A 22273-nucleotide genomic window follows, 5' to 3' on the forward strand; every position below is an offset into this window, starting at 1 on the left:
TACCTACTCGTAATATATCTACATAATACGGTAGTTTTCCCATTTCTTCGAATTCCTATAATATGTACCTATATATATATACCTATATAACTAAATTATGAGCACGCTTATGTAGGGTTGTTCTAATCAATTTGACATCAATACTCGTACGAATAACACTTGTGCTATCTAAAAATCATGCGACATTTTTATTTAGATATCTAATATGCCGCATGATTTATAAGTATACAAATAAGACTTTTCTCTTCTTTCAAATTTCTGAGAGTGGTTCCCTATGTCACATTATACGATCAATTATACTTCTTACCTAATTTAAAAATGTTTTCAGTACCAGAATGGAAACTCGTAAGTGCACTAAGAACCGTTATGTCGTATTTCATTAAAAAAGGAGGATAAACCCTGTGCTCAATGTTTAAAATTTTATCACGCTGATGTAACCTGAACTGAATAATTTGCGCTTTTAAGTATGAAGTTTTATAGTGTGAATAAATTACTACTTGGTCTCCAAAAGTGCATTATCTGAAAAACATGACTTTCACAATAAAAAAAAAATATTTTACGTAAGTATAAGGTTTATTCACACATTCGAATCCGAAGCTACTTGTATGAAATTAAAGTTAAAAAAATAAAGAAAACGATATAAGTATAAAGAAGCCGCTGAGTTATCAAAACAGATAAGAAGACAAGTTAGCTTTTAATCCAGATGAATGTGAAACTTTAGATAAATTTATTACACCCAGTGTCTTATATAAATATTATTGTACTTATCTGGAAATAGATAGGAAGTAAGCGGGCGTCACGTCCGCGCCGACGTTAGCATTTCTTTTGTGCACGCCCCGAATTGCCGACATAAAACTCCGAGACCTGTTTTGCTACGTGATGTCTTCAATGTTTTTACTGCCTATATTACTCGATATATTCTTATCAGTTCTACGACGGGAACGAGCCGTCCCTTCCATTCTAGAAAAGTTGAATCGTAAAATTGTACCGTCGGCGAGCAAAAGAAATAATAAAGGCGCGCCTCAGCGAACTTTCCCAGTTCGTAATTAATGTTGCACGAAGACATTGGCGGGAAAAGTTTTTTCATCACGTTTGGCAGAGGCGTAATGAGCGCCCCTGCGGCGTACATCGTAAAACACCATACAACTTAATAAATAAAGCGGGATTCGTGAAGATTTATCACGAGACCCACATCGCGATTCGTGACTCGGCCCCGAGGCGGGTTTTTGCCGCGTACGACAAGGATCAGAAACTTCGCAGTAAAAACTAGAGATATATCATAGAACGACCGCCTCTCATATACACAAAAAGTGGTTGTATGAAATATTTTGACATTTCTTGGTAGGCGTCGCATATTGGGAACGAATGTTGCGCACGGGTGTTCCTTCGTGGAAACACTGGTTATTTATCGTATGTTCCTAAACAAGACATCGGCGTTTTGTGGTGTAAAAATATGTCATGGCTGCGGTAACTTATATTTTCGGCAAGAAATATTGACTATCCATTTTTGTACAACCGAGATATAAGATAAGCTACGTACCTACTTATATATATTTTCTTATGATTTTTTGAGCTATCGGCAATGGCATCCTTTGTTTAAAGTTTGTTCGTTTGGTTTTCAGTGCACGTACGGGCGCAGGTGATACCCGGAGATACACGGACCCGTTTTATTGTTATTCCCACTCTGCGAATTGAATTTGAAACAAGCGAGTGAACCGATCAATACTAGACTGGCAGCAAACTGCGCTATAGCGACGGTTGATACTACACAACTGCAAAACTGACTGCATAAATGACTGAAGCTTATCCTACTTATAAGCTACTATAAATGGGTAAACAGCAGGTAAGTAGGTACACCTAAAGAACAAAATTTTTTTGGAACACACGAGTTAGATTACACGATTTTAACTCACAGGTAATTATGAAAGAAACAGTGGTGAGAACATGAAGGAAATAGCATAGAAATTTAGCTCAAAATTTTTGACTGAATCATCCAATTACGAAATAGATTTCTTGCATATACATATATGATCAATGGAAAACTAATACATTTACCTACCAACGATTACGTAACATCTAAGTTATTCAGTAAAATATGGTTTTTCATTATTATGCGATATCTTATGTTACTGCTGAATAAGTAATGCGTGTATTATAACGGAAAAGAACTTATTCCAAAAATATTCTACGAGACTAGGACAAAGCTAAAACTACTAAGTAAGTATAAAGGGATTGGATTATTTAATGATCTATTATTAAAAATTTTACCCTTCATTATTGCCATCAAGGTTTATTTTCTCCGGAGTATGCGTCTCGGGTCCAATTTTAATTTTGTTTTAGAGGCCCCATCTCTGGCTTACCCACCCGCTATTATCTCAATCGTTTTATCTTCCAAGCTAAGAGCTTATCACCAAATGCAGTTAGCAATTAGACGCGTAACACTTGACGAAATATTTTCGTATTTGTTGATGCTTTTTGGGAGTCTGTTTCACATTTATAAATGTACTTATATTAGGTACTATCAATCCTTTTACCTTTTCTTCGAGAAATAATAAAACAAATAGATTTAATTTACTGCTTCAGGTGTAATTATATATTCTATTAATAATAAGAAATTAGGAAGTAACCAAACACTGAAAATATATTTTCGTTTCGAAGCCGAATTAGGTAGGTATGTGTTAAGTTACAGCCTGTAATAGACAAATGTTAGCTAAAGCAGGTAGGAATGCAAAGATAAAGGAGTATACTCAGACAGACATTACTCAGATTTCTTTGTACTACCTATCTTCCTTATTGTACTCATATACGTACACATTATAATTGAAATCTCTATTCGGTTCTGCATTTCTTGTACCAATGTAATCTTGTTAAGAGGCAGCGCGCCCGGCTCCGTGCCTCCGGGAAGCAATAAGCTGAATCCAGGCTTTTTGGCGCTTACGTTAAGCCACGCATTACGACCAGAGTATTAACAAAATAAGGCTTTACTCGTACTGGCATCTATGAAGATATTAACCTCCATTTTACTTGCAACATGATACGACAAAAATTTCACACTAGACGGTAAAAATCATAAGTTTATATTTAAATAGTACAATAGTGCTATTGCTTTTTGACGATTATTTTAAAGAACTACCAAACTAAGATGCATGCTAATAGTTTTGAATATTCCTATTAAATTAATTACTTACACCGGAATTGTAAGTGCATATTCATTGCAAAGAGAACAGAAAAATATATTTTATGACATATATTTAGACATTGCTGACATTAAATATGTCACATTTATGGATGGTCCAATAACAATTGTATATGTTGTTAATCATTTTAATGGTTTTTTACATAATACTATGCCTTGGAATAATATACCCGATGTGGAGAAATGTTGCGGCTGCATTGCTGACCTGAAGACCGCTGTTATCATTATTGCTGTATTAGGAATTGTAAGTTATTTTATCACGGTGGGTTCGACTAAGTTAAAAGCTTTACTAAAAATTATAGATATTTAGATTAATCAGCCACCGCTTTCTGGAAATAAAGTTTTACACCACTTACAGGATGATTTTTAGACGACGAGCTTCACTTCACTGTAAAATATTTTGACATCTTATGTTAGCTAAACATATGATAGAAGAGTGTATCTAAACTATCAAACTATACACTATAACTATATATATACTCTCCTATCATATCTTTAGCTAACATACGATCTCAAAATATTTTACAGTGAAGCTCGTTGTCTTAAGACCATTATATACTTACACTTAAAAGTGAAAAAAAAATTTGTACTTTTAAAATATTCTGATTGATTTAATTATGATCATTGAAAATTAAGGCTCTGAATTTCATAGCTCCGAAAAACTGCAACAGACTTTTGCTAGTCCTTTTTTTATTTGTTTTTTAATCTTGATTAGTTTTAAGTTTGTTGCTTTCAGTTAACTATGTAATCATTTTTTCTACAGGTCACCAGCCCCACAGTGTCCTGGGCAATCATCAGACACTCGTACATGGTTCGCGTGTCGTGTATAATCAGCACGAGTGCTACGCGCCCAGATGTCGTCGACGTCAATCTTAATAATATCGTAAGTAGTGACGATTATTTTAACTATAGATGTAGCAGCAGTAATTTTAATTAAGACTCTGGCACTGCCATTTAGGTATGAGAACATTCGTTTTGGTATGGCCTTGATGAACAAGGAAGTCCAGATGATGAATTACGTTTCACTTTCGACGTATTGGTGAGCATAAAAAGGAAAATATGACTAAAGCATCTGTAATATAGGAAAAGAGTGTATAATTAAAATTCTTACTTTTTAAAGACACCACTAAAGTTATCTACTAAATAAGACTTATTAACAAAATTGGCATGGCATTCTTACTACGATAATAATATCTTTTATGCAGCTCAGCTTTGGTTTCGGCGCAAACACCGGCCTTGGCCCGTCCTGTTTAAGTCCTGAGAGCGCAAATTCCACAGTTCCTCTGGTGATGGCTGTGAAATATCTCGGATGGGTGGCTTTGTTATTCGATTTAATTTTCTTGATGAGCAGCATCTACTTACTGATACGGATGTCCATGGTATGTCTTCAAATCGATCATCGTTTTAGAAACATCGACTTACTAAACAGTATTTCACTTTCATTTTGTCTTTCAGTTTTATATAAAATAACAATTATCTTTGAGATCTTGATGATGATTCTAATTATTTAGGAACGTACCTAATAGGTATTAGTTATTAATGTGGGTGTCTTATATTTTTAAACTAAATAAACTGGATAAAACTGTTACGCGTTACCGAAATTTTTTGAATAACGATTAAATAAACACCTATAAATTAATTTTATTCCGGTTGCTCCTGGTCGGTAGAATAAATACAGGGATCGAATAAGCCCATGGCAGAAAATATTTTAATGTATTTTTTCGAGGCTTTAAGGTATTTTTCTTTTCGCAGGGAAATGAGGGAAAAGCTGTATTAAAATTTATGGTAGCAGTGTCATTATCAATTTTGGTGTCTTTTATTTACGCCATGCTGTATGTGTCAGCATGTCTGCAGATTGGAGGCTCATTCCCAGTGTTTGAATTCATTTTCGCATTTGTTGATGTTGGCAGTAAGTGCTAATAATTATTAATTATATAAACTAAATCTTGAGATCGTATAAAATGCAACAGAGAGAAAGATGTAGCAAAGAAAGCATGCAAGGGTGGACGCAAGTTAAAATGAGTCTTGTCTAACTCTCGGGAAAGAGGCTCAATTAGACATAGTCATACAAACATCCACGTATGTTACAATGATGTTTTATGATGCTCATGATTGAATGACAATCGATGTTTTCTTCAAAGGTAATAGGTACCCATTAAAAAAGGGGAAACGGGACTTATGTAAAACAGTCCGTCTTTTTATAATAAAGACTTTAAAAATATATGACGTTTGGCAAACGAGTTAAGTAGCTAGTTTAAATTTTTACAGCAACCACCGTATGCAATTATACGCAAAGATGAAAAACAATTTAGTCGAGTAATAAAGCTAATTCAGTTGTGTCGTTCTTTTTAATTTCCAGTAATGGCTTTGTGGATATACTTTTTACTAGTGCTACGGTGTTATATAATAAAGTTGCAGAAAGATCAAACGCCTCCAAGTTATTTTTCATACGTTTATTGGAGTACAACTCTTGGCAATGTGCAAAGTTATATGTACAGTGGCCTGGGATGGTTGTCTTCATTCTTTTTTAGGTATTTATACCTTTTTAATTCAAAATTTTTGCTTTTCAGTATGGATCTACTTTTTAATAGTAGTTCGTTCCTACAGACGTGAAGGTGGATCAAGACCAGCTCCTGGTAGTCGTGGAATGGATGCAATTGGTATGAACTTCCAGAAAAGTATCAATAATTAGGAAGTTGAACTCAAGAATGCAGTGAGAAATTCCAAAGACAAATTTATTAGTCCAATGCTATTCAAATAAAAAGGGGACTGGATTTTCTAGTCGTGGACAGGTATTACATCAAAATCACATAACGATTTCTAACAACTCATTCCCTCCCTGAAATTGTATTTTATTGTTTACATGATTTTGCCTAAATTTCTTGCATTAGATTAACCTACAAATCTATGTAGCGTTTTATTCAAGTGACAGTTAGATATTATGGTAAAGTTATAAGATGACTTTAACTCTACCCTTTTATTTATTTATTTAAACTTTATGCACGTAAAAGATAAAATAAGTGGACTTAATGCCACAAGGTAATTTCTGCCAGTCGAACTTGGAATATTACGAAATTTTAATTGGAATATTACGATAGTATTTATTGTCGTTCAACTTTCATGATATTTTCTTCTATGTGCCATTTAACACTCGCTTATGAGGTATCAAATTTGATAATTCATATTATCTATAATATATAATTGATAATTCATATGATGTTTATACTGCTTTAGTAAATAGGCCAGTAATAAAAATAAACTATATGACGTATTCTTACGTGATTGAATTTGCTTGATCGCAATTTATTTTTCAAATACAGCTTAGATTGGGTTTCGGCATCACCGCTGAGCAGAACTCTCGGCGTCTCCAGAGCTCTTATTCGGCTTTTAATACTGCACTGGTGATTTCTATGATATAACTTGGGTGCGTGTTGATGGATATGAACTAGTTATTTAGAACTTAAATTGTGATAAAGCGTTTATTTACATACATACATAAAATCACGCCTCTTTCCCTTATTATTATAATAATTATTGTGTTCTTATTATTTATTCATTCATTAAAATTTCACGTCCTTATATCCACAAGACTCATACCGTTTAGCTGGATGGCTTATCTACCTATGGCGGAATTGAGATTACCTAAGAAATACTTAGAGATGAGTAGCTAGCCCATCGCCAAAATGTAACACAGACACAGCAAGTTACAATAAATATCCTACATTTGTAGGATAGATGTCGATCGGAATGTCAGCTAGATTTTGTTTTATACGAAAATATGTTAAGCTTCAAATCTGTGAAGTATTTTTGTAAGCAAATTTTGTTTCTTCAGTTTCGTATATGTATAGCGTAGAACATCAGTTTATCGACATTTTTGTAATTCTTAATTATATTTTTAGCTGCTCCGATGTCAGAAGTACTAGAGCGCCGACGCCCTGTAGGCTTACATGCAGGCCATTTTAACTAGTAAGTGAACAGTAAGAAGTTAAAGGACGCAGTGAAAATAGCAACAAGAATATCTAGTTGAAATAAATAAAAAAACATATTGGAATACTTATCTGACACATTGGAAATAATAGTACCATCTGTAAATGCCAGATTTTTTATAAATGTTTAACATAATATTTTTTTAGTTTATTTTTGCTGTTACTAATAAAATGTTCTTTTTAAGTAGTTCGTTTTATTTGATTGTCCAATGACTTATCAAAAAATAGTAGATTTAAATAGGCAAATAGGTACTAAGTTATAAGTTTAGCAACATCACCCTCTTCTGATCATAAAGGTATTCTCTTAGCGTTTTTTATTTTCTATTTTTCGATCTTGTAGAAGGAACAATATAAGGACTCGGAAGTAAGGCAACTTGAATGTGATGAATTTCACTCTCCTAGATACGCAAACTATGTAAGCGAAACTACAAATAATCAATGTAGGTATACCTACATAGCTTTTCTTAGGATGACTACTCATCTGTAAGCATTAAGAAATATGCTCAGTTTTTAGTCATTCATAAATTACAGAGGATTAGGGTAAGGAGGGGGAATGGCGTTCAGCTAACGAAAAAATGGTGTATTTTTTTGATTAGACATTTTAATTCAAAATTTAAAAAAGAAACATAGTCTTTAACTCTCTAGTAATCAACTAGTTAACAATAACAGCGTATACCTTTTATTTACTAATAGTAAAAAAACATTTTAAAAAAAGCATGCTTGAGCGGCATTGCCCCCTTACTCTGGGTAATACCGCTCGGGGTACGGGGTAACGACGCTCAAACATGTTTTTAAGAAATATAACCGATTTTATATGTGTTAATTAAAAAAACAGGAATGATATCAACATTATAAAATAAAAGTGAGTTCTAGAAACACAAATTCGTATTAATTCGTTATTTTGGAACACATAAATCACAGATAAAACCATCTGGTGCATCCCATCCCGAACATATGGCGTGGGCCCACAGCCCGCAGAGGGTGCAACGGTACCACAATTCCTTGTTTTTGCCGAATTATTCGCAGATGATGCATTTATTGTAATTTTCATTATCCACATTCATGTCATCATCGCTGTCATCGTCGCATATTTGGTCTCCATCATCACTATTTGAAGAACTGGACATTAAAATTTTTCTCTTGTGCGTTTTTTGTTTCTTTGGTTTCTTCCCTTTGGCAACTTTATTCCCCGTTTTCTTAAGTTTCTCTACTTTTTTCTTTTCTTTGTCTTCTAAAATAATTTTCATAGGGGTTGCTGTTAAAATGGTAGCATGTTGTTTTCGCTTTCTTTGACCTCGCTTAAAAGATGGTCCTGGAGTAGGTGTGATTGCTATAGCAGCAAATGATACCGGAGATCTTGGCTCATCAACGGGTTTTTGGTTACGATTAACTGCGTTTTCTTGGCATATCTACAACAATGAAATAAAAATTGTCACTAAGGGGTAATGGCGCTCAAATGAGCGGTATAACCCCAAACGCCCATTTTGCGATTGATGTGAAATAATAATAAAAATATGCACAATAGAGTTGAAAATTTACTATATTTACAAAATAGAATAGTTTAACTATCAGAAAAAGTAAATTAATAATAAAATAGGCATTAAAATTTAAGACTTACCGACAGAAAACACCAAACGTAAAATTACATCGGCGCGGCCTCAAACAAAGAAACGCACTTCACGGTCAGCTGATGCGGGCTGACTGTCGGTTCGTGTCGCCGCCTGTTAGAGGCCCCCTTCCCCCGCGCCTTCATGCGTCGTGGCGTGTTGCTATGCTGCGTTTTGATAGATTTACCTAGGTGAACGCCATTACCCACTGAGCGTCATTCCCCCTCCTTACCTTCTGCCTATTCGAGATAAAGTGCCTCCATCAAAACGTCGAAATTTATATCTTTATAAGTATCTGGAAAATGTTAATTAAGGCTCCGTAGATCCAGAACTTCGCCTTTGTTATTTACCGAGCCTTCGCATTAACATAAAAGTCACATGATGTGGAGGTTTTAATTATCGCAACGCGTCCCGACCACCGCCGAGATATCCTTGGAAAGGGTTACAACATTTTCGAATAAAACAAGAAAACAAAATATGAACTTATAATTTTACCTGCCTGTCACATAGTGCATCGCATAAAGGTACAATCAGATTTGCCGTCTACATTAATTTTTTAAACAATCTTGTATCAACTTTAACAGCACTTATAGGTAGGGTATTAGGTACTTAACCGAAAAAGAACTACGTTTTATGCGATTGACTTTAAATAAAACGCACACAGAGGTTCTAGGTTCCAAATACCATATTGTTTAGATTTCTATGATTGAGATTATATATTTTTTGTTTTACCAAATTCGCGGGGTCGAATCTTGAAAAGATTTTTAGCTTAATTAGATAGGTAAGTACTTGTGACAGTTCTATCCATCACCTAAAATTTGACTGCCAAGTTTGAGTAGAAACCGTAGGTATTAATAGTTGAACTTACATTATACCTGTTTTGAAGGTAGGTAGATATACATGCCGCAGATACCGCGCGTCTGGCAGTGGCAGGGGTTATTTTTACAGAGGGGGCAATGAACTTGCACTAAAACAATTTAAGCCGCCCTCACAAACGCTTTTTGTGAGGGCGGTTTCTTCTGTCTTTTGTTGTCTTACGCCTGAATTCTAAAAGTTATTTATATAGGTAGGTATAAGTGCCTAACCGTATCTTCCTGCAGTATAAAGTTACCTTCCTCTTGAAAAAAAATTTTTTTTGGCACTTAGTTTTCTGAAAAGAAATGACAGAAAAGATTGATTTATTCTTTGGTGATTGAGTAAGGTAGACTCACAAAAATGTGTGGTGTTGTGTTAAACTTCCCAACTAACTAACTGTTGTACCTATATCTAAGGGACATACCTAGACATGTCACGATATAATAATACAAATAAATAAGAAAAGTTTGTTTGTAATATTTTTATTGCATAGAAAACACAGTAACAAGAAAATAGTACATAGTTATAAAAGCTGCCGTGGTGTAACTAAGATGCCGTTATCTGACATCAGGATTTACATCCTTTTTACCAGTAAAATAAGAAAAAAATCTCTTTCGATCTGTATATACGACTTTTTGGTACCTTTAAGTCATAAATAGGCATTCTCATTGATGACCATTCATTCGTCAAAAACTGCGGTAAAAATTTAAACTGATGCCATCATCAGTTTAAATTTTTACCGCAGTTTTTGACGTTTTACTTAAAACAAGGATTTGGCAGATAACGGCATTTTAGTTATACCAGGGCAGAAAGAAACAAATCACTTGCAATGGCGGACTTATCCCATGAAGGAATCTCTTCCAGTCAACCGGCAAGCAATAAAGGAACTAGATAATTCAGTAAAAAGCGGCAAGTCACTGTGTTCTTAGCAACAATATAATAGTATACTAACAGAAATACAGATAATAGACATATACCTACTTATCCACAAAATATATAAGTTAATATTTTTTTCAGAAACTTGCCAGCGCCGCCGGACTGTGCTTACCTACATGAAACTCTACTACAAGTACAATAGATATACCTTACTCTTCGTGTTGTAAAATCACCAGACAAAGTATTTCCTACTTCTTTATTTTCCTACATTTTAGAAAATTAAGATGATGTCAAAATACCTAGATGAATAGGAATAAGCACCGATTGTAACAAGCGTGATCCAAACCAAGCTAAGTTCCTATGTTATTCGGGATATGGAGGTCATAAGCGTGAGTCACTCTTTGTAATATCCTTATCCTCCTGAATGCCTTAGGATGCAAGCATGGCTGATGGATTTGGTAGGAGAAAGACATGGACCTGGTTCTAAGATAGTAATCATAAGAGGGATAAAAATAAAATGTATAAACAACATAATGTTTATTTTCTTGCTCTTCACATGATGATGATGATGAAATGTTTAGAAAAATAATTATTAACCAAAATTTTAAAAACTGTTACCTACTGAGTGACTGACGGACACGCATAGCCACAGCCGACATTGAGTAATGATTGTAGAAAGTGAGATAGTACATACATACATACATATGATCACGTCTTTATCCCTTACGGGGTAGACAGAGCCAACAGTCTTGAAAAGACTTATAGACCACGTTCAGCTGTTGGGCTTAATGATAGAATTGAGATAATAGTAGGTGCATTAATAGTAGATTTTCCAAAATTCCGCGGGAACATAGAATTTTATTTTAATATATATTTAAGAAGATCCTATGGGTAGTAAGTATGTTTGTATAAATAAAACGATTCATAGTGACGTACTTTTTACTAAGTATAATGATCTTAAACTTTCATAAAAAAATGATTTTTTTCAGTTAGGTATATAGGTACTGGTAAAAAACTTCAGCAGCGCCATCTATCAATAAACACAACTAAAATAAATAGGCGACTACAGCGCATGCGCTAACAAAGATGGCCGCCGATCAATATGAGGAAATCACCCTGCCCTGCCACCCCATTCTTGCTAAAATTTATTCTAAAAGCTGCTTTAGTACTAAAAACATAAGAGCGAATAAGAACAATGCGAGAGATAAATCTTGCTTATATCTTTTGTTTGCTGGGAACGCGGGGTAACAGCTGAATACCAACGTAGCTATTTACTCAGATAAATACATTTAGGTAAGTATAGCCGGATAAAGGATATTGGAGATTACTATCTAAATCCTTGAAACTGGTAGAGTAATAAGTACTACTTAAATAATCATGCTTCTTCTTGGCGTGTTTCAAATTTTCCCACTGCCTACCTATAGACTAAACTTACCGGTAAGTAGGAATTCCATAGAGCCTTTGCTTTTCTTCTCTCATGGAGTTTACCAACCGAACCAGATATCCTACGGTCTTTTGATCTACGAATGATTTTGCGTCATCGGTTCATTTTGGAACTAGTTTTAAATTTGGTTTCGAAAGTGGCCGAAGGGGTTAGAGGGACTGGAATTTTATTTATTTATTTATTCGGTAAACAAAAAATATTGTGTTCGAATTTATAAAAAATCTTAAATCTAGGTACCTACTTATAAAAATAAAATATAATTTTACTACTTACTTACATACATTAAATTAAATTAAAATTCACTTTACATTTTTTAACAAGAAGGGGCCTCAACTTTTTGTTAAAAATGTTTCGACTGCGTATAGTCTTTAACTCTATAGGCAACTTGTTGAAAAAAACCACTGTTTGGAAACGTACACCTTGCGTTATCACTCTTAGAGTAGGATGTATTCCTGTCCTTAAGTTCTTTCTACGGCTGTTTTCTCTCAATCATTTCTTCTTCAGACTCGTAGAGATGCCTTTCTTTATAAAAGTTATTTAAAAGGACCAGGATGTACAGACTAGGTACAGTTAAAATTTCTAATTTTAAAAAAAAACTTACACAAGACTTCCAAGGTGGAATTCTCGTCATGGCGCGTATAGCCCTTTTTTGAGCTATAAAGGCTCTTTGTAGATTACATTTAAAACTGTTTCTCCAAAATTCTATGCTATAACGCAGTTTATTTAACTCTGAACTGAAGTTGACAAAAAGGTAGGGTCTGTCGACTAGTCGTTTCAATGTCCCCTGCATGACCGAGGATTATGCCGTAGAACTGTTCGTAAGCTATAGGTACCTACGCAAAACCTTCGTTGAAAGTCTCAAACTCACTCTCAAATGTAAAATGTTAAAGGAAATGGTTAGGTACAGTGTGACGCATTTATCAACTTTTCAGAGAAATGTGTTATTTTGGCTAGCAATATACCTAATTGTTCAGTATTCTCTAAAATTTAATAACGGCCTACCTACAATATGTGACGCATCGTGCTAAAAAAAGAAATAATAAAATTCATTCATGCATTCATAATCCATGCCGATATTATAAAGAGAAAACGAAAAAAAAATAGATACTTAGGTACTTTGTTTGTGTCAAGCGTTTTCCCATCCTGCACAGATTGTAAAAGAGAATCAAGGGAAATACTGATTACTTGATTATTTTGTAGGCGATCGCCTATAAAATCAGTTACTTTATGAAGCTGCACATACATACACATACATATACATATGATCACGTCTTTATCCCTCGTGGGGTAAACAGAGCCAACAGTCTTGAAAAGTCTGATAGGCCACGCTCAGCTATTTGGCTTAATGAAATGAATGAAGCTGAATTTCCATAATTAAGCCATCCAGCTGGACGGCGCCATCAAGACTGTGGACTTTGTCTAACCCGGAAGGGATCGAGCCATGGTGGAAATTGTTTGTGAGGTTGGTTTATAAAAAAAGTTACGAAAAACTCAAAAATTAAGTACTTACTTATCTTATTTAAACAAATTCTATCTACAGAGACAGAGTCCTACCTACCTAAGTATACCTACCTATTAGACCTAGGAAAAACATATCTAAGTCTCAATATAGTTTTCAATAAATAAAAAAATATCTAGTTACTTAGGTACTTGTTTCAAGCAAATTTACAAAAATAAAGTTCCGCAAATATCTAGCTGCCTTCTTTAATCTTTAAATTAGATGTCTACCTACGTAAGTAAATAAATAGGTAAGTTCCTATTACCCATAGATTTCATCAATTCCATCACTAAAAAGGTACCTACAAACTAAAAGTGATCTTTCAATCTATCACAAACATAAGTACATAAATCATGTATTTACGAGGTAGACAGAGTCATCAGTATCGAAAAGATCGAAGGCTATGTTTAGCCCAGTACTTAATTTGAATTAGTTTATTTATTGCTCTAAGGGTTCAAATAGTGACAGGTTCCTTGCATAATCAAAAGCAGCGCGCACACTGTATGAGAAGTATTTTAGGTACCTACCTATTATTATAATTTCTTGTATAATTTATATTCTCTTAGTCGCATTTTATGATGTTCAAAGGAAAAGTACTGAGAACCACATGGCATAACCTGTCATCCAGTACAAGGTAGACAAAGGCAATAGACTTGAAAAGCCACGATCAGCTATCTACCTATATGGTCTTATAATCATCGTATTTACATGATGACATTACCTATCATATTTGTAATAAAACTATATGCACACATATGTGTCTTTTTTATTTTAAGCTATATAGCTTAAAACTGAATTCGAGCTGAAGCACCCATCACATTGATTTTGGACGATGGAAAAAATACCCTAAAAATATTTTGACAGCGTAGCGCCATCTACCAGACGGACACCGAACTAATTTTCAACTTCGCATCCCGAGACAGCGACATCTATCTAAATGTCAAGTAACCTTAAACAAGAACGTAAAGCAATGTGGGGACACTCGGGAAAAGTTCAACTTGAGGTTAAATAAAGCACAATGTGATGCTTTATAAAAAAGCACAGTTAGGACAGTTAGTTGGTCACAAAAGCAGAGGTTACTGAGGTTATCAATTCACCAGATGGTTTAAAAATAATATGTGAAAATTATATTTAAACTAGAGACAATCACCTAAATAATTAAAATAAGATTAATAACATAATGCTATTATTTGTAGTCCATAAATAATATTACTTATCCTGTTTGATCATTAAATTTGTCGTTGTTCCTAATATGTAAGTAAGTAGGTAAGGCATTTTTTGCTCATTAATTAACCCCTGAGTTTATTATTACTTGGGCATTAATTATGTCAATAATTTTTTTCAGAACACCAAAACTTTAGAGATTTTCAAATTTAGAATGCACTGCTCACCATTTTTAAAACTGCCACAACTAAAAAAGGAACTGCCACCATGCGAGAAGTTGCTAAGCAACAGACGCTTTTTAAAATTGGAATACGGCACCCTGAACGTCATTGGTTAAATTCGGCGCCATTTGCAAAGGGCCGGGCTTCAAGACGCCCCGCCTCCGAAGACGCCCATGGCCCCAAACACGATGGCTTTACTTTTAAATCTTGTTGGTGATAAGAGACCATCTTGTTTAAGGGAGGAGTTATGAAGATAACCTTTACTTAATTCAACCTCTTGATAAGTTATGAACTTGAACCTGCGGGGCAGTATGTTATCATTTGTTGTTTCATTTACATAGACGCCTACATTGTATAATGTAGCTTACTTCAATATACTTACTGAATACGACTCTACCTGCTCTATCGAAAAAAAGGGAAGGTAATTAGGTACCTACATATTTCATAGGAGTACCTACTTAGATAGATATGTACTTACTTTTTTACTTTATTTCCTGTCGACTTATCAACGAAACAAACTTACCTACTTAAGTATAAGATTTTAAAAATATTAAATAAGTGACTACTTACCTACTTATTACTACCTACACGTTCTAATACTTACTTATAAAATAATTTTAAATATTTTTCACCCATTTCACTTCAATTATCTGGTAGGTATACTTTGCGCTGTAGGTATATCTATCTATACACAATATATATGTAAAGTTACCCAACTATAGGTAGAAGTTGAAAGTGTAAGCTACCTTGTAAGAAGGATAAGTTATAACTTAAATTCAATCCAATTACTAGCAAGACATAAAGTAATACTTAGGTACTTAGTACTTAATCGCATATGAGCGTAGGTAAACCTACTACTTATCAGTTTAGGTACCTATATAAGTATAAGATTAAGCTAACGATATCTACTCGTACCATTTTTCTACTTTGACTCTATTTTCACTCTCGAAATCTCTATGTAGAAAAACTTATACTCAATTAAGTACCTACCCTATAGGTAAATTATTAACATGAAACCCCTAATCCACTGGGATCAGAATAGAATAGAATAGAAATTTATTACTGAATGGTTCCAAAAAAATCTACTCTACGCATTTAGCTGCTAAAATTACCGAGGTATATTTATAAAAGAAACACTTCAGATCATGTTGCCTAAGTCGGTAGGTAATATCATTCATCATTTATTCATTCATATGGTCAAGCTATATCCCTTGCGGGGTAGACAGAGCCAAAAGCCTAGAAAAGACTAAATGGCCACGTTCAGCTATTTGGCATACCTAATGATAGAATTGAGATTCAAATAGTGACAGGTTGCTAGCCCATCGCTTAAAAAAGAATCCCAAGTTTGTAAGCCTCATCATCATTCATCATTATAATTTAAATAACGAGTTCATCCAATTTAAACTTTAATCCAACAATCTACTAAGTACCAACTCCAGCAAAAAAAGAAACAAGAAATTCTTAGCAATTTGAACAATTTGAAAGTTAGAAAAACTTGTGTTTTAATGTACTTTATAGGTACGTGAGCTACTATGTTTTAAAGGTAAGTATTAACAGTAGGAATACTTAAGTGTAAGTAATTACTTAAGTAAGTAGGTAATTAATTGCCTAGATACCTTAAGGTGACCTACAGTTTAGGTATTATTAATTGAGTTAAAATTTGACTTACTTATAAGTGCCATATACTTACCTACTCTCTATTAATTTCACTTCAATTAATAATTCCTAACACTAAGCCACCTACATACCTAGGCAATTCACCAGCCTTAGTACATCAACATGCGTTTTAGTGTCCATTTGTACCGTTTACGAGAAGCAAGCGGCGCCGCAGTCGTTTCATACGATTTATGGACTCAAAAGTTCATAACGCCTGAACGATGGCCGTTTGCCATGGGCCATGTCATTTGTAAACATATCAAGCTACGGTAAAAATGTAAAGAAACATTGTTAGGTGTGGTGCTAAAAAACTAAAGTAATAGTAAGGTCTACCTATAATTTATCGGCTATTATTGCTTATGAACTAGGTATGTATGATAAGTGCGAGATCAGGTATAGGTAGGATTTACATGAATTTATTATTTCAATGTAGTAGATATACTACTTATTTATCTTTTGTTAAAGAGTTTAAACAGTTAGGTATTAGGAACATTCATTTACTTCCATACTTATATGCACATCATACCTGTCCTCTAATTTCTAAGGGACTTATTAACGAATTGGTAATTAATATATTCAAGTAGTGAGAGTAGGTAAATATTATTTCACATCGACCAAAATAATTTCTATTTAACACGTGTATTCTTTAGCTAGATAAGTATTATTAGTTAAAATAAAATTTCCACCCGTTTTCTGGTGGCGATTTATTGGGAATAGTTAATACAAATATTACCTACCTATATACTTATAGTACCTACCTACTTATTATGACTTTATTCAGTGACATACCAATACATAAACCTATAATTATATTTAAATCTTTACCTACTTCAGAATACGTAAGTAAGTACCTATAGACACCAATGCGCCGACGCAGTTAATTTCCCGCTTAGTTAATTTTACAACCGTCCACTGATTGGATATTGATTAGAAACCACCGTTTCACCATTTAAAAGGCGATTCTTTTCTGAAATAACATCATGCTACTACAAATTTACACACACTACGCGGTGTAATTACCATTGTGCGCTTTATTACCACTCCTGATTAAATAAAACATACCGTAAAATGCTTTTGCTGATTTATTGTTCGCATTTATTTTCTAGCAATAGAGCTTGGCGGTCGAGCGGTTAAAATGTATCCAGTTCAAAAAGTGTGCCTCTTTCAAAGGATTAAATCCTGGAGTGGTTAAAAGGGCTTAAATAACAGCCCACCAAATTCTTTAAATTCAAAAATCCTACCACGGTCAAATATGCCAATGATTATTTGAGTAACATTACTTAGGTACCTACATGCTTTAATTGCTATATGATTTATTTTATTTATTTATTTATTTATTGTGACAAAAACGGTTTACACCTATTACAATTATCACACTTTACAATTTGAAACACAGGTATATCATATTAAGTTAACCATATTAAATCATATAAAAAAATTAAATAATGAAATAAAATTTGAATACACATAAATTAAAAACAACAAAAATAATATTTTAAAAATTTTGTCAATAAAAGTTTTGTCCGTCCGATCTTATATTTAATACAATAATTAAGTTATTCATTTAGTTATTCTAAAAGTGAAAACATCGTGAAGAATCATGCACACTCCGGCAGCTAGATTTAATTCCATACTTAATCCAATAATCTAAATCGTAACTTAATCAAATTAAGGACGTCCTGGCAAAGGTCAGGTCAAGAGTACCCGAAACCACCGAAGAGAGAGGCTTGCATAAAGAGAGTTATGAATGTAGATGAAGCGAAGGAAGTATGCAAGGATCGTGGCAAGTGGAAAGATGTAGTCTCTACCTACCCCTCCGGGAAAGAGGCGTGATTTTATGTATCTACGTATGTATGTTGATCCAATAAGGATTTTTGGTTTTAGATTGGTTGATTGGTCAGACGTATCCACAGCAGGAGTTTTAGTCATTGGAGAGGGAGATATTCCTAGTTTATTTATTTTAAGAAAACCATGCTCAAAATAATAATAAGTAAGTAGGTGCTTACTTCGTATTACCAAAATTTCTTGAAACTCTAATAAATATGGTAGTGTATGGAAACAGCTCCCTTAACTGGGTATCCTACAAAATTCAAGTATACCTACTTAAATAAAAAAATATATTTTCAATTACATACGTTCTGTCTATATACCTAGGGTTACACTTTCTACTATCAGTGAAAATTGTAATTTTATTATCACATATTGATATCCATTTAGTAGATACCTACCTATGTTGTTTTTCTACTTCGACAAATACCAAATATTATACATAGGTATTCAGTAAGAAAATAGCTTATTCACTGAATTAACTATCATTAATAAAGGAATAAGTACTTTAAAATTAAAAGGTTAAAAAGATTAACCTTTAACGCTGTAAAATCAAAAAGATACATACACATAACAAGGACCAGCACTTAAACTCAGATTATCATCATTCAAATTCATTCTGAATCATAACCCGGAACATCGAGCAATCAAAACCATTTAAATCTTAACTGTAACAATAACAACAAATCGTAAACTCACTCGTGGACTCTTAAAAATTGACCTACGGGATTCAAAAATTATGGCTTCAATGTTGCGCCAGCGATAGCGTACTAAATACTAATCTACAACTTGGGTGTCTACTTTTATGTCTAACTATAGGGTTACCAGTTAGCTGTATGAGTAGGTACTTTGATAATTTGCCAAGATTTATACAAAAGCTGTGTGAGTAGAGAACGAAGATGTGAAAGTGCGGTGTGTAAACTGTACTTTTATTTCAGAATTTGTAAAATTCAAAAGTATATTTTTATTATATTAAAATAATCCATTGTTTTTTTAAAACACATCCCACGTTACGCATCCTCGCATATACCTATCTGAAGGAGAAGCAGCTTAATTCTCAATCTACTCGAATTATTAAAAATAAAAGTCTGAACACCGTTAATTTTGACCAGACATACGATCAGAGATCTTGACTATGTCCGGCTTAATCCGAACGCCTGGCAACCCTATCTGACGGCATAACGTGTAATAAACTACATAGCATATCTCTACAATTCCTGACAGTGTGTCACTCTAAAATAGGCCTTACTTCATTAGGATACGAGTTACGAAAATGAAAGGATAGCTACGAGGGAACACGTGGGTGAATTGATGCTATTATGAGTTTACGGCTAGTGGCATTCATTTGGCGAATGGGCGTGATAGATAGATAGAAATCATTTTCTAAGGATGCCTATTCAATGACTAACAAGAACATGTTAAGGCAGTATTTTACTTCCTGTTACCAGCCCATAATCTGTTAAATTTCCTATAGTGACTATCAATAGAAAATTATCTATAGTACCTATATGGTACTATATAAATTTAGTAAGTAAACCTAAAGTATATAAAGACACCTTTTTGAAATAAAAATTATTTTTGATTTGTTAGGTAAGTATATTTGTCAACTGTGTCCTACCGAGTTTTATGTTTACGGGCTCTATCTACCCCATAAAAGATAAAGACGTGTGTGTAAAACAAGAGTTAAATACCTATAAGAAAGTCAAACGTGAGAAAGACATTTTCCTTTAACAATAAAATAACTCTATAAATTTATGTCTTAGAGAAAAAAAACAATTTTTTTCACATTTTTATTGGAGGCATTACATAGGTACATAGTAAAATATGTCCTACTGAAAAATTACTATTGCGGTTCGATTTTTTTTTTCATTTGGAATACAAGTAATCAGATTGTTCCCTGCCAGAAACAAAAAAAAACTTTGAACAATGTTGGAATGACTGTGACTCCTAAGGTAGGTAGGTAAGTAAGTACCTATCTAGACACTTGAAATACCTGCAGCTGTTATTAATACGAGTACAAACAACATAATAGTAGGTGGAAAAAGTTCGTCAGTTCATAGAATATTCAAAAAGAAATCTTAGAAATTTAAAAATGATATCTGTCCTTTAGTACACGCTGATCATCAGAACTATTAGACGCCACAGAAGAATGAAGAGATTGTGGCAAGAGGAAAGCCTACCCCTCCGGGAAAAACGTGTGACTTTTTGTATGTATGTATGTTACCCTGATTACTATTATTATGATTACGAGATATGACATGACAGACCGTAAGAAGGCGGACATTAAGTTAATAGATATTGTAGTATGACAATTTATATAGAAGTTGCGGGCAACAGCTATTTATCAGTAAATTACGTAATATTTTCTCTATTGTCACTATTAATATAAGTAGCTATACTCTATATAACATATTCAGCTATATGTTTTGACTTCATATACAAGTTTACATAAGTACCTACTTATTACGTTATCAAAAGACATCAACGCTTCTGGGAATAAACTGAATATGCAATAAATTTTATAAATATGTTAGATACTATATGGTATAAAATGTTCATACAGGTAATTATATGCTCGATTAAAGTATATCTATTTGCACATATCAATGAAATTATTTTGGTGTACCTATTTACATTTTTACCATGTTCATCAAATATATTTTTAATGTTTGTAAAAACAAATTCAAAATTATAACTTTAAATTTAGATAAATTTAGCGAAAGTTCTTATACGTAAGTAGCGTTAATAAAATAAATAAAATATTTATCATGAAGGGAGCTTAAAATAAGTAAGTTCTTACTTACCTAGTTATTGAACTGAGTGGGTCAGTGCTGGTGTTTTGTTAACAAACAATTTTCAGTGGTAAAGTCGGATTGGTTGATTTTCGCAACTTTAATTTTTTAATAAAGTATTAGATTAATAGAAACACCATCTATTTATTTTATAGTTAGCTTCTGAACTAAACTAGAAATCATTTAGGTAACTAATAATATGAAACATATAGCTTAGGCAAAAAACATTTTTGGACTCCACAAAAAATCCTCTTAAAAATCTGTCGTCAGTGAGCCGTTCTCAAACCAACATAGCGGTTCCCAAGGGCTGGTATTCTAAGTGTCAAATCGTCACAAACACAGAACGCCAGCAAAGGGTTACCGACTCTTTGTTTTCCGAGCGCGTTCGCAGGCCCTGTTTGCTCCACAAACAGCGCGGCATGCGACTGAGCAATTATCACTTACCTGTGACACGCGATCACAACACTGCACAGATTTATAGTCGATAAACTTGTATCATCACTTTTACTGGTGTTGTAAATTAATTATGTGCACTATATACGGGGCGCGTTCGAGACGCGAGCGAGCGCGTCGAGGCCGGGCGACGTAATGCGCGTATGGGCGGGCGGGGTCTACGGAGACGTGCGTGGAAGCGCGCGCCGGCTAATCCCACATTCGTTCCTGAGAACAAAATCGACCCTACGCATCTTTCTTTAATTTTTCATCGCGTTTCCATCTCGCTGTAGCGATTTGGTGTGTATTTATGAAGCATTTATGGGAACATTGTGGTCTTTAAAAATCATTAAAGTTATTGTTTTAAACAATAATTATGATGGCCCCGCAGGTAAATAATACACTTTTGAGTGCGTTTTTATTGAGGTCAAGGCGTCGGTATGTTTATTTTTTAACAGATACTGTAGTGAATACGATTAAAAACAGCCTTCAATCGATATATACCCACATTTATTCCCATTTTGTTAAATATATCGATTAAAATTGTACCTATTCGTAAAAGAACAAATACATATACATATTGTATATATGTAAGTAGGTACTTCTTTTTTGAATAGCAAGTATTAATATCTGATTTACTGAACATTTTGGCCAATAAAAGCCAATAGTACTTTAGCTAAAAGTGTAGGTACACGGTAGGTTCTCGGGTACAAATAAAA

General features: G+C 33.8%; 2 protein-coding genes and 1 long non-coding RNA gene across 3 annotated transcripts in view; 1 reads left to right on the plus strand and 2 right to left on the minus strand.

The window, feature by feature from the left end:
• LOC106137730 (homeobox protein abdominal-B) overlaps nucleotides 1-21695 on the minus strand; it is a 90755-nt gene extending 69060 nt beyond the window's left edge. Inside the window, exon 1 of the mRNA XM_060946312.1 lies at nucleotides 21567-21695. The gene's annotated coding sequence lies outside the window, so the exon portion shown is untranslated. The remainder of the gene's footprint in view (nucleotides 1-21566) is intronic.
• LOC106137619 (uncharacterized) lies at nucleotides 3348-5888 on the plus strand. The gene is made up of 5 exons (XM_013338478.2): nucleotides 3348-3440; nucleotides 3960-4079; nucleotides 4402-4575; nucleotides 4949-5105; nucleotides 5767-5888. The coding sequence occupies exons 1-5, from the start codon at nucleotides 3348-3350 to the stop codon at nucleotides 5886-5888; spliced, it is 666 nt and encodes a 221-aa protein (XP_013193932.2).
• LOC132902148 (uncharacterized) lies at nucleotides 7764-9016 on the minus strand. Its single transcript, XR_009657031.1, has 2 exons — nucleotides 8801-9016; nucleotides 7764-8591 (listed from the first exon to the last, which is right to left on the minus strand). It is a non-coding gene; the product is annotated as an uncharacterized LOC132902148 (long non-coding RNA).
• Nucleotides 21696-22273: the final 578 nt, after the last annotated feature.

The sequence above is a fragment of the Amyelois transitella genome, chromosome 10, assembly GCF_032362555.1.
Source record: "Amyelois transitella isolate CPQ chromosome 10, ilAmyTran1.1, whole genome shotgun sequence".
Lineage (NCBI taxonomy): Eukaryota > Metazoa > Arthropoda > Insecta > Lepidoptera > Pyralidae > Amyelois > Amyelois transitella.

What these genes read in the sequence shown, in the direction of transcription:
- LOC106137619 (XM_013338478.2), top strand. Translation starts at nt 3,348, where the DNA reads ATGCCTTGGAATAATATACCCGATGTGGAGAAATGTTGCGGCTGCATT. An exon ending in TTATTGCTGTATTAGGAATT is followed by an intron (nt 3,441 to 3,959) that starts GTAAGTTATTTT and finishes TTTTTTCTACAG; the next exon opens with GTCACCAGCCCCACAGTGTC. An exon ending in CGCATTTGTTGATGTTGGCA is followed by an intron (nt 5,106 to 5,766) that starts GTAAGTGCTAAT and finishes TTTGCTTTTCAG; the next exon opens with TATGGATCTACTTTTTAATA.